Source organism: Parasteatoda tepidariorum, chromosome 1 (genome assembly GCF_982258835.1).
Source record: "Parasteatoda tepidariorum strain Cologne lab strain chromosome 1, Ptep-v5.0, whole genome shotgun sequence".
NCBI lineage: Eukaryota > Metazoa > Arthropoda > Arachnida > Araneae > Theridiidae > Parasteatoda > Parasteatoda tepidariorum.
The window spans coordinates 97,186,219-97,203,113 of record NC_141755.1 but is presented as its reverse complement, the minus strand read 5'-3'; the positions used below and the strand labels follow the sequence as shown (position 1 = coordinate 97,203,113).

Here is a 16,895-nt window from a genome sequence, read left to right as displayed (position 1 = left end):
AGATCGAACCCCGGTTCATCTCATTGGAAGGCGAACTCTCTATCCCCTGAGCCATCGCAGCTCAAATTGGCTGCATTGATTTTTATACATATTTTTCTAAAGGATTTTTTTAATTTCCGACTAATCGGAATCCTACAAATTTAAAACGCAGACCAGGTAGTCGCCTACGAAGACTAGTTTATAATATTTTTTTAAAACATAACTACTATGATCTAAAAACATTAAAATTCATTTTTCATTGTTTCTTTTGTTTCAATTCCTTTTGGATTTTCAGTTGCATAGCGCATTTTTCCACTGGAAGTATTGTCCTTAATTGCTTTAATTATTTTGAATTCTTTTCTTAATATCTTATATGATCTATACATCGTTTTGCAATAGTTTTCCGTCTAATTATATTTAACTATACGCTTGCACTATTTATAAAAATTAACAGCAATAAAGAGGAGATGTATTTATACAAATTTAAGAAAGTAATCGCACAAAAATATTTTGTTTAGTAGACAAATTTTCAAACATAACAAAAGAAAATTAGCTATAGTGCTAATTTGAAACAATTAGTACTTTTAAAATCAGTTTATTAACATAAAAGTGGGAGAATAATCTAAACACAATTGGGAAAATGTATGATTATCTTCATATTTCAATTTAGATTATTTATCTAAATTTAATAATCTATAGTAATTACTATACTCATCGTGATATAGAATTTTTCAGCTATTTGCTACTGTGGTTGGATTGTTTAAAGATAACAATCAATCACCATTGTAGCTTCATCAATCACAATACATTTTTAGGTATTGATTGATTCCATAATTTCTTTTCACTTTATTTCATTATTAAAATTATTTTCACTTTCTAAAAAATTTTACAAACATAGTATGAATCCTGAATTAGGACAAATTTTTATTAATCTAAACATAACACTCTAAAAAAAGTATTATAGTAATCGTATTATAAATTACTTTACGTCATTTTAAAATTTTAACAATATTGTAGTTTCATATTTAGCGATTTCGATTTTAGGTATTTATTGATTAATTACATCATTTCTTTATCAGTTTGACTTTCAAACAAATTGAACAAACATGAATTGGAATCATGACTCTGAACAAAATATTCTATGAATAAAATGTTTTATCTAATCATTTATCTTACTTACAAAAAGTTTTAAAAAGAAGGAGTAAAATATGATCGTGGCTTCCTTAGAAACTTTAAACGTAATCGAAACAAATGGTTAAAGCTAGGATCGCTATCTAAACAAGTTATGCATCGAAGATCGTGATAAATCTTTTTTTTTTTCGTCTTCTCTTTACTATCTCTCAATAGCACATAAGTAATTTTGTCTGCTTTCCTAGCATGATTTCAATGATTTAAATCTTCAAATCAGGATTGTGATCACTTGATATTGTAACAAAGTCATTGATTGAAATCAGTAAAATAAAAAGACAATGACTGAAGTAAAGTAACGTGCGTTAAAAAGATTGCAGAAATAATAAAATATTGCATAGAAATCGTTTTAAAAATGTTATACATGCCACAGTGAACATTATCAAACAGAACATTACACACACACCCCCTCTCTCTCTCTCTTAATGAAAAAATTTTTATAATTGCAGAAAAAAACTATTTTGATGGAGTTTGAAAAATGCGTTGAGCCTTCACCTTTTTTTTTCTGACCCTGTAATTACAAGTAAAAATATGTTTAGGTATTTTTTAAAAAGCAGTCTAATTGTTACTAAAAAAATCTGTTAGATTATCGGAATAATTTATTTGTAATTAAATATAAAATCATAAGAAAGTAGTTTGATTTTTTTTTTTTTCATTCATATTCAAAAATGTAACAATAATTGATTTTGTAAAAATAAGGACAATTCATGGATGAATTGTCCGATTCCTCTTACAACTAAATAACTGTAAATAAGGGAAAAATGTTACAATAAACAAAAAAAGTATAATTAAAAATGTTAACAACTCCAATGGAAACTAAAAACGCTTAACCTTGTGTATTATCAGTTAAGACTGAAACTAGAGCCAACAGCTACCAAATAAAAGAAGATTTTTTTTTCCTGATATTTTCCGGTTGTTTAAAAATGCATAAATAAGCATAAACAAACAAAAGATAAAGTCAGATTAAGGATTCACGGAAATATTTTTATGTAGATCATATATAAAATTAGTCATGTGAAAGATAAAGCATTCTTTTCTCCAAACTACGCCCAAAAAGATGATGGAATTTGTCATAACGTATCTTAATGGCCTCGTAAACCATTATTTAATCCGGGTTTTAATCGGATTGACATCAAAATATTTATGGCGCTACTGAAAACATTCATTTCAACCAAATTGTTCAGAAATTATAGGACATGAAAAGAATATTATTTTCATTATGTTAGCGTATACCTTCATTGATATAGGATTCATGTCAGGGTGTTTACTGGTAAAGTCACTTTATCCCAAATTCGTGGAGTTTTGAAATAATTAATTTTTAAGATACAATTTCTCAAGCGATTCCGGTAAATTCACTTTATCCCAAATTCGAGGATTTTTGAATTAATTAATTTTTAAGATTCAAATTCTCAAACGATTCCGGTAAATTCACTTTATCCCAAATTCAAGGATTTTTGAAATAATTAATTTTTAAGATACAATTTCTCAAACGATTCCGGTAAATTCACTTTATCCCAAATTCGAGGATTTTTGAAATAATTAATTTTTAAGATACAATTTCTCAAACGATTTCGGTAAATTCACTTTATCCCAAATTCAATGATTTTTGAAATAATTAATTTTTAAGATACAATTTCTCAAACGATTCCTGTAAATTCACTTTATCCCAAATTCGAAGATTTTTGAAATAATTATTTTTTAAGATTCAAATTCTCAAACGATTCCGGTAAATTCACTTTATCCCAAATTCAAGGATTTTTGAAATAATTATTTTTTAAGATTCAAATTCTCAAACGATTCCGGTAAACTCAATTTATCACAAATTCGAGGATTTTAGAAATAATTAATTTTTAAGATACAATTTCTCAAACGATTCCGGTAAATTCACTTTATCCCAAATTCGAGGATTTTTGAAATAATTAATTTTTAAGATACGATTTCTCAAACGATTCCTGTAAATTCACTTTATCCCAAATTCGAGGATTTTTGAAATAATTATTTTTTAAGATTCAAATTCTCAAACGATTCCGGTAAACTCAATTTATCCCAAATTCGAGGATTTTTGAAATAATTAATTTTTAAGACACAATTTCTCAAGCGATTCCGGTAAATTCATTTTATCCCAAATTCGAGGATTTTTGAAATAATTAATTTTCGAGATACAATTTCTGAAACGATTCCGGTTAATTCACTTTATACCAAATTCGAGGATTTTTGAAATAATTAATTTTTAAGATACAATTTCTCAAACGATTCCTGTAAATTCACTTTATCCCAAATTCGAGGATTTTTGAAATAATTATTTTTTAAGATACAATTTCTCAAACGATTCCGGTAAATTCACTTTATCCCAAATTCGAGGATTTTTGAAATAATTAATTTTTAAGATACAATTTCTCAAACGATTCCGGTAAATTCACTTTATCCCAAATTCGAGGATTTTTGAAATAATTAATTTTTAAGATACAATTTCTCAAACGAATCTGATATTGTGTTATAGGAAACAGTTTTTAAAAAGAAGTGCAAAAGAATCAGTATAAGTGATTTTTGATGAGATTCTAATTAACGGCAGACACTCAGCACATATCGACGTTTTGGAACATTTTAAATTTAATCCAGAGCTTCTCTAGGAATAAAGAAGGGCAGGGCGCCTTCTCACGGAAAAGGACACTTTGAATTAGTTTTGAAAGGGCACTCCCTTAACACCGTAAAAATTTATCTCAAAATTTGTAATAATATGTGATAACTGAATTTAACTGTCAACAATTTTTAAATTATCCTCTTATACTAATTTATGTGTGTATTTCAAAAAATAATTCTCACTCATTTTCAAAATAAGAGAAAGATTTGCAGTTTATAAAAAAAAATAATTTAAGGTATGCTAAAAGACAATCAATATGCAGACATTTTTCGTCAAAAAAAGTAAATTAAAAAAAGAAATTATTATTGATTATCAACTTGAAAGCTTTTTTTTTCATTATTTAAACTGAAAATAAAGAGAAAGTAAACATTACTACTCCGCTCTGCGGCTACGGCATGAGCTTTCGCCCTAACACCGGTTATGTCACAGCAGGCGCGTTAAAAATAGGAGAAAATAAACATTTCGATGTACCTTTTCTAAAAATAAAAAAAGAAGGTATTTGAAAACTAATTTTAAAATTTAAAATCACTCAAAAATTTATTGATACATCCCCCCCCCCTCCGGAAAAAGCAAAACTTATAAAAATTTAACCAGTTGGGAATAATCCAGACAATATAAATATTTGTAATAGTAATCAGAACTAAACCTATAAGCACATATAATTTTACTAGAGTGTAATTATTATTTAAAAAGCGTACTAGTTTGTTTTAAATTGGAATGTGAATAAAAAGACAGTGTTTTTAGGAGATAAACGGGTTATTTTGAAAATATTATTTTGATAGGATACGGTAAAGAAGGTGCATCAAAGAGCAAACAGAGCGGATCGCCCTTCTGAAACCGCTTAGAAAGTAGCTTACTCATTCATGAACACGTGGCAATACACTCAATACTTTCATAACAGTGAAGTACACAATTATTTTACAATTATGTCAAGATAAGAAGAGAAGTAACCTAAAGCTAAACTTATGTTTGATAGATTAGTCTTTATAGCTTATTAAATGTGTACCGAGTGCAGAAAAAATATGTAATCATAACTAACTTTTGTTTAAATTTGACGTACGAAGACACAATCATAGTAATTTGAAGGGCAAAGATTAAATATGATGATTTATTTGTTCTCTATATGTATTCAGTTACGAAGTAAGACATAAAACATACTTTTTCTGAATAAGCAAATTTTCGACAAATTTTGATGTTTGACCCTCAATATACAGGCAATGGAACCTTAGAAAACAGAATATTACTGTGCAAAAAATTCTGGATCAAACTGATGCAGTGTTTCCCAAAGTGTGGTACGCATATCCCCAGGGGTACGGGAACAGTTTAGCGGGGGTACGCGTTCTTATGCGAAATATCTTGCAACAAAAGAAAATTTCAAAAAATTTTATTTAGAAACAAAGCTAGCCATAAAAATTTACAATTACGCATTTTTCTATTGGTTATTTTTTGCAGAGTTAGCTGTTAATAATGAGTGGTGTCAACAGCCAGTTGTGATTTTGAACTTTTGGGCAATTTTTTCTATAGTAAAAAAATACATTCATTTTTTTTTGTTAGTGGTACTCAGCGATACGAAAAATTTAGAAAGGGTACACAAAAGTCATAAGTTTAGGAAACACTGAACTACAGTATAAAGTACTGGCATTCTGGCTGCATCATTTGTATAATCCATTTTACCGTAAAAATCTATTTTCACCGTAAAACATCATACCGTAGTTTTTACAGTAATATTTATTTAATTAGAGTGATTCAGTCATTTTACAGTAATTATTATTGTAAAAATTTCTTTATAATAGATTTTTTGTTTCGTAACACGTTCCTTTAAAAATAGATTTTACGGAAAAAAGTACCTGCCCCCTGAGTGTCAGTACTTTTCACCATAATTTTTACAGTGCAATAATTTTGTCAGGAGGCAACAGTTTAAATTTTGACGTGTTGATTTATGTTCTTTGAATTTTTCTCTGACCTGCGTTGTTTTGTTATCATCTGCATTTTTTTTAAAAAAAGATTCCACAACTTTATATCATTTTCCCACTAGGGAGTCAGTCACTATCTTAACATTCATAACAAAATACTTTGTACTTCCGCATTTGCTGGAAAAAAACATAGTTTAAGAAGTATAATTTTATCACTGATCAAATCAATAGGAGTGTGTTTTTTCAAAACACTTGGCAAGTTCAATTGCATACATAGGGTGCGTAGCCAAATTATTCAACAAAAAATAAGCACCTTTTAAGCACTTTTCAAGCACCCAAAAAATATTTTTAAGCAATTTAAAAGAATATCATAACTAGGCAGGGTTGGAAAGTTTTTGACAATCGATGGTTTTATCTTGTTTTAACCGTCACGTCAAAAAAAAAAAAACCTTAGCATTGTTTTGACAATTGTCAAAAATCATGATATTTCGAAACGTGTAAAACGAATGGCGTTTTCATACGCTACGGACTGACTATACGACGAAATAGGTTGGGGTTGAATTAATTATGAAAACATTGAATAGAACAATATGAACTGTGTCTTTTTGCATAATTCGAAGCGAAAATCAACATGTAAAGGAAAAAATCTCATTTTGAAAAAAGGAAAATTAAGCACTTTTTGAAAACACCCAATGAAAAAAGCACCTTTCAGGGCTTTTAAAAAACGAAAATCCAAAATAAGCACCTTTAAGCACTTTTTAAAAACTCTACGCTCCCTGTATATAATATATGCTTTAAAGCTGTGATGAGTATTTTAAAGCTTTTTCTTATAAAACGTAATTAGGTTTCACTAATCATTTATGCTTTTCAACGTAAGCCATTTTGCTAATTCCGGAGACCTTTAGAAAGTCATTTTTTATTACAATTATTTTATAATGCTGATTATTTTCAAAAATTTACATTTGAAATGTTATTTTAACTATCCCAAAACATTTAAAAAAAAAAACAAAGGTTACATAACTAAAATAAAATTATGAAGTCAACAAAATATTTTACTTTAAGAATGTTTTTAAAGAAGAGAAGAAAAAAAACCGGTCTGTTCTCGACTTTCATTAATTATTTCATTAAATACCATTTGCCTATAATTTAAAATCTTTGGTGCACTTAAAATAAATGGGAAAAAGAGAGTTAGAAACTATCCAGTACAAATTTTCCTCGAAAAGTAGAAAATCACTATCCTTTTTCCTGTTCTACAGAACTTTCGGTTGAAGTTGGCGATTTTCATCGGAAACGCGGGTATCCGTAAAAATAAAAATAAAGTAATACTTTTTAAAATTTTTCAACTAAATCCGGAGAGATCTACTTGAAAAGGGTGTTCGGCTCATTTATCACACAGATACTCGTGTATTACGGGATTTAAACATTTTTCCGTTTTGCTGATGGATTAGGGGGAGAATATTTAGTTTTCAACACGATTTATGACAAGCAGAAGATTTTTTTTTTTTTTCAATTCAGTAAAAGATACAATTTGTCAGCATTACTCCTTATTTCACAAATGGAATTGAGTCTTTCAGTTCGTTGCACAGTTAGAGTATTTTGTCCGATTGAATAGTTTACGAACTTACTCAGATAAAACTCAAATTTATAGAATTATTTTGGCAGATTTTAAACTTACTTCTACGAATAATGGAAAAACAATTTCAACAATATATAAAATATATATATATATATATATATATATATATATATATATATATATATATATATTAATAAAAGAATTAAAACTCTTTCGTTTTCATAAAATGTCTTTGTTAAAGAATAAACGTCGAGAGATTCTATTTTGGGAAATCAAGGCTGAAAACATACCATTGAAATATAAATAGATTTATATTTCAAAGGAAGAGTTATTTTTAGAATCGTGCCCTTTTTCAATTCCATATAAGGAAGCAGAAATGATTTTCCTTAATGCGTAAGGATACAAGGAATGTACGAATGTGCCTTTTTACTTCAAATCTATGTTGGTATAAAACCTAAGAGCGCATAGTTTTGCGTGTCCTTTTCATCATAATGTGATCCTGATAAGCTGTGCCGGAATTGTCCGGAGTCTTGTCCACTCCCCTCCTTTTCAGGAGTGGGGACGTGACTGTTATCGATACCAGCTATATTTTAATAAACCTGTTTAGAACGTATGATGGCTTATGACTGCAATTATTTCAAGCTAAATACAACACTAATAACAGGGTTGGAGCCCTGATATTGTTCGTATCCGGATTTGGCAAAAAGCATAAAAAATAAGGTAATATTAACAACAACAAAAATTATAAACTAGCAAATATAACTTACTGTTACTGAAGACTGGATTCAATTACAGATTGTTTAGAATGGCTTCATGAAGCGTGCAGTGCTTATTCCGGTTTTGGCCGCTTCTTATGCAGCAACTGTGATGTTTAGGAACGTTTTTTTTGACGATTATTCTTTTATTCTGACATTAATTTCTGTGATTTTTGAAATATAATTATGTGTCCCATCTTGCCCGGGTAGCCCGGGCAAGATGGGACAATGTTCTATTTTTGTTTATGTTAAGTTATTATTATTGAACTTTATTACTTACTTATTTTCCGTATGAGATATGTAAGAGCAATGCTCCCACCATATGTTTACAATATAAGAGATATAAAATTGCTCTAGTTTACTATTTTTTAAACCAAGTTTCCTTAAGCGGACCATCTTGCGGCTTCCCCTAAACATTTTTCTTACTGGGACACCAGCTGACAGTTTTTTTTTCTTTGCAAATTTAACAGACTAATAAAAAAATAATCTTGAAATACCTGTTTTCATGAAGAACTAATAAGAATTATTCTTCAAAGTTATTCTAATTCTAAATATTTTCGTCATTTGTTCACTAAGATGAAGGTGAAGGATCTAAGAAGGAAAAGAGAAATCTTTGTAAGTCATTTACATGGATGTTAGAAAAAATAGTAAAAAACAAGGATTCAAATGATAGTTTTGATATTTATACTGTTAGAGATGTTCCAACAAAAAGAAACTAACATTAAATGTTATAAATTTCGTAACATTGAATATTATATATTTAAACATTAAATGTGAAAATATATTAGAGTTAAAAGAATACACAAATCTTAAGCAGTAAATAATGCATTTTAAAGAGAGAAAAAAATTATGAAAAAATAATGTTATTCAATGGCTCTGTTGAAGAACTGAAAATAGTAGAATCAAGTAAGTGAGTATTTATATTAAAAAATAAAATCAGTCTCTACATTCACATGATGTGTTTAATTAGGTGTTTAAATGGACTTATAATTGCCAGTCAGTTTTCTTTAACTTTTTTAAGCCTAGACGAAAGATTTTTTTTCGGCTAAAAATTTTTTTTTCTTGATAGTAATAGTTTTTCCTTTCTTAATAGTTAATACGTTTTGAAAACTAAACTGATCAAGGTCCGAAATGTGAGAATACAAACACGTTATTTTAAATTTAATGGCATCTAGCCGCTGTTGATGTGACAAAAAAAATTTGGATGCTTTCATAATTTTTATATTTTACTTTAAAAGATAATAAAATACAATTCGAAAATTAAAAATTTTTGTTTAAAAAAATATTTAAGAATTTCAGAAGTAATAATTATTATTAATATTTGGTAATAAAGGTATTAGTAATCGAGTTTAATAAACTGAAACGTTCTGAAGTTAAAATGTTCTTCTGACGAACAAGAATAAACATATTATGTTATATTATGTGCTTCGTCTGTTCTATTTTTTTAAAAAAAAAGTTAGAAACTATGCTGCTTCCGTGACAGCGAAACATTGAAGCAATAAAAAAACACGTTTTTCAATAATGCATGCGAAAAACTCAGCGTACAGAGATAAAAAATATCACAAAAAATTCAAAATAAAAAATAATATTTTTATAAACCACGTTTTTGTAGTGGAGAATAATAATTAAAAAAAAATTGAAAAACGAAAAACGTGGGGCGCATGAAATACACAACAGTAATGTTATATTAGTGTGCGTATGTGTGCTCTTGAGAATATGTGTATGTATATCTGTAATTGTAATTGTATCTGAATGTGGATGTGGAATATGTTTGTGTATATGCATATGTATGTGGATGTATATGTGGCTGTGCATGTGTATGAGTAAGAAAATGTGTATATGTACTGTTATGTATTTCATGCGCCCCACGTTTTTCGTTTTTCAATTTTTTTTAATTATTATTTTCCACTACAAGAACGTGGTTTTTAAAAATATTATTTTTTATTTTGAATTTTTTTATTTTAAATTATAATTTTTTTAATTTTTATTTTATATTTTTTAAAGATTATTACTTTTCAATTATTATTCTTCACTACAAAAAACGTGGTGTTTAAAAATATATACTTTTATTTAGATTATTTTTCTTAGTCAAGAGTAGTCAAGACTACTACAAGACCAATACTAAAATACTAGAACTTTCATTTTAAATTAGGGATACAAAAATTTTTATAGAAAAACAATACCTTTACGACTTTCATTAGTTTTATGCTGATGAGAACCAAAACAATCTGAAAATGAATGAGGAAAAACTCGATCCTACCACGTGATTTTTCAGCCAATAAAAATACTCCGGCAATGAAAATCTTTTCACCTGACATGTAATACTAATTTGAAATAATGGAATCGACAACAAAAGACAATCTCGACTTGACTCCAAAATGACTTTTTTTTAATTTTAATTTTATTTTACTTTGTATGTCTTTTTTCTCTTCATTTTCATGCATTGTCATCCAATTCTGAACTATGTGCCAAATTTGAAGTTTGTAGCTAGTCGGGAAGTTAGTTTAAAATCGATTGCTAAATTCCACCCGGACAGAAGGCACGAAGGCAAGTTTATATAAACGTGGTAAAATGATCCAAAGAAATGTTAGAAATCAGTAACAAAGAACGCCATCCCAATCGGCGAAAATATAAACGAAAGTTTAATCTTTAATAATGGGTTTCAACTATGATATTTCGTATTTACGATATTGCATCCAAACTACGCGACATTGCAAAGTTGCGTTTGCTTACAAACCATTTAATCGCAATTTGTAAACTACAGAAAGAAACACGATCCAAATCAGTACTTTCTTTCTCGAGTTTTTTGCGAACATTCACACAGACTTTCGCTTTTCTAAGCAAAGAGAAAAGAGATAAGTATCTTCAAGACTTTTATCCAGACTCTTTTGAAAAAGTGATCGCATAATTATAATCATCCTCTTTAGTTAATCGAAATTGCCTGTAGCATTTCTGGATAATGATAAGGAATAACCGATTCTGTCTTTGTTATAAAATTTACTTCAATTTACTTTTTTTTTTCTTCAATAAGTCAGTGAAATGAAGATTTTCAGCGAAATGAAGGTTTTTCTCTGGAATAACATCAAGGCTTTTCAGTGGAAAGAAAAGGAGGTTTTTCAGTGGAATGAAATGGAAGTTTTTCAGTGGAATGAAGTGAATGTTTTTTTTCAGCGGATTGTAATGATGGGTTTTTAGTGGAATAAAAATTTTTTTCATGGAATGAAAGTTTTTTTTTCAATGGAATGAAATTACAGATTTTTTTCAGTGAATCGAAAGAAAGGTTTTTCAGAGGAATGTAATGATTTTTTTCCTTTTGTGGATGAAGTTTTTCTGTATAACTACCGTGTACGAAGGGTTGTTATTAATTACATTTTTCTTTTCACTTTCTTTTGTCTACTACCTAAAAACGGCAATTTCTTCTGAATTATAATTTTAGACAATATTCCAAATTAAACACGTGTTTCCTATTTTTTGAAAAGTGATACTTATCTTAAAAAAGAACTTTCATTAGTGTGGTGGCATATCTTACTGTGGAATCCGACAGGCATAACATATTTTCAAGTTACAAACCTCTATGGTTAACAATAAAGCTCACCAAGAAAAGTTAACTTTACTTGCATAACTTTTAAAAAGAAATCATTGCCTATACTGTACCTATAAAATAAATCATAAATCTAAATGTCCCTTTCAAGACACATGTCATTCTATACAAAAAGAAATCACCAGCCATCTGTAATTACTCTTCAATTTTCTAGGTTACCATACCTCAAGAAAAAAAAACAATCGATTTGTTCTAATTTATATCCTTGTCCAAAGGGCTGACGTTTTGCCTACATTGTATTTATTTCTATTCCAAAATCAATTTAGCTGTGAAAATAAAATTTGAAATTAACGCAAGATAACACCTTTAATACTCACAAGAATTTAAATAATAAATAGCCACTTTCGACGTTTAAAGTTATAAAGCCACACTTTTCTGTTTGAGAATTCTTTTAACTCTGGTTGTTTGTAAGCTCAATTCAAGATGGTTGAATCTTAATTAAAACGACACAAACTGAAATTACCAGCCGAGAAGAAACAAAATACCCAGTAACGAGATTATATAATTTCTTTTTGATTTTCTAGAATAACTGCAAAACCTAAAAAGTACCATTTCGTTCCTTGTTAGATCATTGTTCTAAGTATTAAAGTTTTGATTGCATAATATTTGTATTTATTCCAAAGTCGAGTTTGTAATGAAATTAAAATTCGATTTTCTTGGTGAAAATAAAATTCGAAACTAATGCATGATAGCATCTTACCCTTTTACCATTGTGTACGTTACCATTTTTAAAAAATATATATCATGTTCTTATAACAGGATGTAAGATAGCATTTTCTAGCCTATTTTCGTTACCCTTTAATATTCTAGATTACCATACCGCAAAACGTAAAAAAGTTCCATTTTGCTCCAAATTAGATCCTTGTCCTAAGTGCGGAAATTTCGGCTGCATAATATTTGTTTTTAATCCAAAGTCGATTTTTTTGGTGAAAATAAAATTCGAAACTAATGCAAGTTAGCGTCCTTAACACTCGCAAGATTTGAAATGATTAATAGCCACTTTCAACATTTAGAGTAATAAAAGAAATGATTTGAAAGAGCCACACTTTACTGATCCTGAATTCTTTTAACTCTGGTTGTTTGTAAGCTCATTTCAAGATGGTTGGACCTTAACTAAAGCGAAACGAACTGAAATTACCAGCTGAGAAGAAGGGAAAAAAATATCCAGTAATACGATTACATAAAGTGGTATTGCGTTCACTTTTTACCGATAGATGGGGAAGGAAGAGTTCCGAAAAAGGAGGAAGAAGAAGAAAACGATGTTAAGATCGAACACATTAAATGGAAAAGGAGGGGATGGAGAAGAAAAGATGGATCATGTTAAGTCACATCTTTTGACCTGGCCTTAGGCCCAAGTTTTCGGAAACACTGCCGAAGCATTAACTTTCTTGGGTTGGAAGCAGGCCAAAAAGTTCTACACAGAAATTTTCCACTCCATGCATTCTAAAGAAAACTTTTTCCCGCGCAATTCTTTCTTCTTTTTTTTTTTTTATTCCTCTTCTTTTTTCGAATGAAAAGTGCATTATTAGTCGTTTTCTGCTGTTGCAACCAAAAAGGGTTTTTTGAAAAGCTTTTTATGCAAGAAAAAATGGATCAGAATTAATATCGTTTTCCATTCATAAGTGAACATGGTTATGTTAAAATCGCATGTTCTCTTCATGGCGAACAAGCATTATCATACGCTTCAGTAAATGTGGCCTTTGACAGTAAAAATTGAAAGACGACAGAATAAAAAAAAATAATAACATATCAAGATGGACACAATGGTGGACACTAAAAGATCCTATTGTGGTTCGTCAAAAGCGTACTATCAGACAACACTACTGATTTTTCAAAAATGATTTGCTAAGAATATTTCGATGCGTGAACACGTGTTATAAAAGATATTCAATTATTCTTATCATTTCTTTTCTCAAAATATCAGTGCATTCACTCTACTATTTTTTTTTTCATTTTTCATCAAATTCTAAGTTCTATATTAGTGCATTCACTCTTCTATTTTTTTTCATTCTTCATCGAATTCTAAGTTGTATATATTTTTCAATTTATAAAACAAGAACTGTTGATAAGAGCTCAATTATTCTTATCATTTCTTTTCTCAAAATATCAGTGTATTCACTCTTGTACTTTTTTTTTTTAATTTTTCATCGAATTCTAAGTTCTATATATTTTTCAATCAATAAAACAAGAGCTGTTGATAAGAGCTCAATTATATTCTTATCATTTCTTTTCTGAAAATATCAGTGCATTCACTCTTCTATTTTTTTTCATTCTTCATCGAATTCTAAGTTCTATATATTTTTCAATTGATAAAACAAGAACTCTTAATAAGAGTTCAATTATTCTTATCATTTCTTTTCTCAAAATATCGGTGCATTCACTCTTCCATTTTTTTTTCTTCATTTTTCATCAAATTCAAAGTTCTACATATTTTTCAATGAATAAAACAAGAACTATGGGTAGAAAAAATTTAAATATTTACTGACGTCTTATAACTGAAAATTAGATAATATTTAAAGTGGATATTTCCCAATATTTGAGGGGGATACTTCCTTTAAATCTTTTTTTGTTTCATCTGGAATATTTTTTTCAATATATATATTTTCCAACATATATTTTCAATATATATGATTTTAAATTGAGATTTGTAATTTAAGAGGGTTTGTTTAAAATCAAAAATCAACTTTAAACGTAAATAAAAAAATAAACGGCTGAAAATTTCAAACTAATCCCACGTTAAAATACATACCATAATAAGGGAAACAAATCAATAAAGATTTTTTTGAAGGTGCAATTTATTCTGAGAAAAATAATCTTTCATAAAGTAAATATTCAATAAAGATTTTTGAAATATTTCAAAGATTCAGACTTTGATGCAAAAACATCCCATTAGTGTCGGAATCACCTAGATGATTTGATCAGTTTGATCAGATGATTTGATTGGTTTTTAAGGAAGATTGGTCGTTTTGAAGTGATGGCCCAAACGATGGGATAAAAAAAGGTATCAGGAAAAACAATAATGTTTCAAATGTAAATCGAGAGTATCTTTAATGAAGCATTAAAAAAAAACACTTCTATGTTACAGACTGAGAAAAAAAATATAGTCAAAACTACCAGAATATGGTAACATTTACCATACTTCTGGCTGTATGATTATCGTTACCTTGACCAAAAATCTCGGTATTTTTAAACAAAGCGCTTTAGTAATTATTTCGGTAAAATTCGGAGTGAAATGTGGTTCTATAATGTGTGATAAAATTTTGGTAAATGCGATAAATTTTGGTAATTTTATCATGAATATAGAGAGCTTGACATAAAAATCATTTATTCAATTAAATTTACTTTTCAGTTTTGTATTTTTGACTAAATGTGTGGTAATAAAAACCATTATTTTGAAGACTAGAATTACTGGCAAATGGTTACTATATGAGCGGAAAAATTGCCAAATTAATGCTGTTAATACCATATATTTTGGTGTTAGTAACCTGAATTATGGTTTTTTTTTTAACCGGAAAATCCTTACTATATATGTGGTTGTTTCATACCTATATATTGATATTTCAAATATGAAACTGATATTTCAAAGATAATAACTTATTTTTCTGTAAAAAAAAATTCCAAATGGGTGCAAAAACGATATTTTTTCCTGGAAAATACCAATTGGTAAACAGAAGGATAAGAAAGGATTATAAACAATTGGTTTAGAAAAAAAAATCGAAAAATATTGCAATTTTTGTCAATATACTGCCTATAGAAGTGCGAACAGAAATTGGAAAGTATTGATTTTTCAAAATATTCGGACGTTTTAAGAAAATTGAAATTTTTATTTTGTTGTAAAAATGACATTTTAAAAGAAATGAAACAGGCGAATTTTGAAAAAAAAAACAATTCAAAACATTAGACAATATTTAATCATGAACAAGGGAAAAATTTTTTAATTCCCTATTACTGGAAGCACACATTTATTTAGTTTGAAGAACGCGGTATTGAAAGAAATACGCCATAAATTTATGTGCAATTTTTTGTTCTTTTTTTTTTAACAATGTCTAAATTCTAAAATATAACTAATAAAAGTTCCCAAACTGGAACAAAAAATTTTCCTTTATTTTCTTCTGAACGTTGTACGAAATTAGCCAAATTTTAAGAAATTAAAATTGTGACAAAATTTTTACGATTTTTTAAAAATAATATATTTAGATAATGTTCTTTTTGTTGTTCCAATATCAAACTTTTTACTTCCGCTATTTTTCAATCGAAAAAAATCTATAACGCATAAAATTTTACCAAAATAAATTCAAACGCACAACTCGAGTATTTATTATAAGAAGTAACACATATAATTTGTTTTTATGAGTTAAAAAAAGTTTTAAAGGAATCATAAAATAAAGTTTACAGTTTTTACTTTCATCGGTAGATTATTGTAGTGTTTTGGAAATTTTCAAAACAGGAACAAATTTTGATTTCAAAAGTTGTTCGAAATATTTCTTTCTTTCCTAATGAAGCATCATCTAACGAAAAGTTAAAAATGAATTTTTTGCTTTGTTCTATCAAAAGAACCATTTTTTTACTCTCGAACGAAGTGCACAAACTCAAGGTGTAATGGTTTTTTCCTTTTACATGAACGATCTCTAAAACATGCCCAAAATAAAATTTCATTTTAAAATAAATATTGATTTACCCCCGCTTGCATGAACAGGCATATTTTAATGCCTGTTTTTAGTATCTCAGTTCATGTTGAAAGCACTGGAATGCATTTCTCTTATAATGGTGATTAAATGCATTGTTGATGATCTACATCTCTTAAAAATGTCTGAGAATGAATAAAAGCTAGTCAATATAAAAAGATTCATAAAAGGAAGTAAAATAAAGAATCTTTCAAAGTTCCCGGGAAAATATTTACAACAAAAAATTTACCTTCCTCTTAATTGATTTTCAAGTTATTCTTCGAAGGTTCAATAGACATATTAAATGGAAAATTTTTTTAGCGAGTAGTGTGCTATTGTATTTTTAACGAGTAATGTGCTATTGTAATTTTAGCGAATAATGTGCTAATGTATTTTTTGGCGAGTAATATGCTCTTGTAATTTTTAACGAGTAATGTACTATTGTAATTTTTAGCGAGTAATGTACCATCGTATTTTATAGTAGTAATGTTCTATTGTATTTGTTGTGAGTATTGCGCATTTGTAATTTTTAGCGAGTAATGTGCTATTGTAATTTTTAGCGAGTAATGTACTATTGT

The 16,895-nt window shown here is 28.2% G+C and overlaps 1 protein-coding gene across 2 annotated transcripts in view; it reads right to left on the bottom strand.

Moving 5' to 3' along the window:
• LOC107436484 (CD109 antigen) overlaps positions 1-16,895 on the bottom strand; it is a 142,897-nt gene that overhangs the window by 77,340 nt on the left and 48,662 nt on the right. For both annotated transcript variants that reach the window (XM_071179413.2, XM_071179417.2), the window contains exon 2: positions 8,550-8,643. In XM_071179413.2, coding sequence (XP_071035514.2) covers positions 8,550-8,559 — 10 coding nt within the window. In that variant the 5' untranslated portion in view covers positions 8,560-8,643. The remainder of the gene's footprint in view (positions 1-8,549; positions 8,644-16,895) is intronic.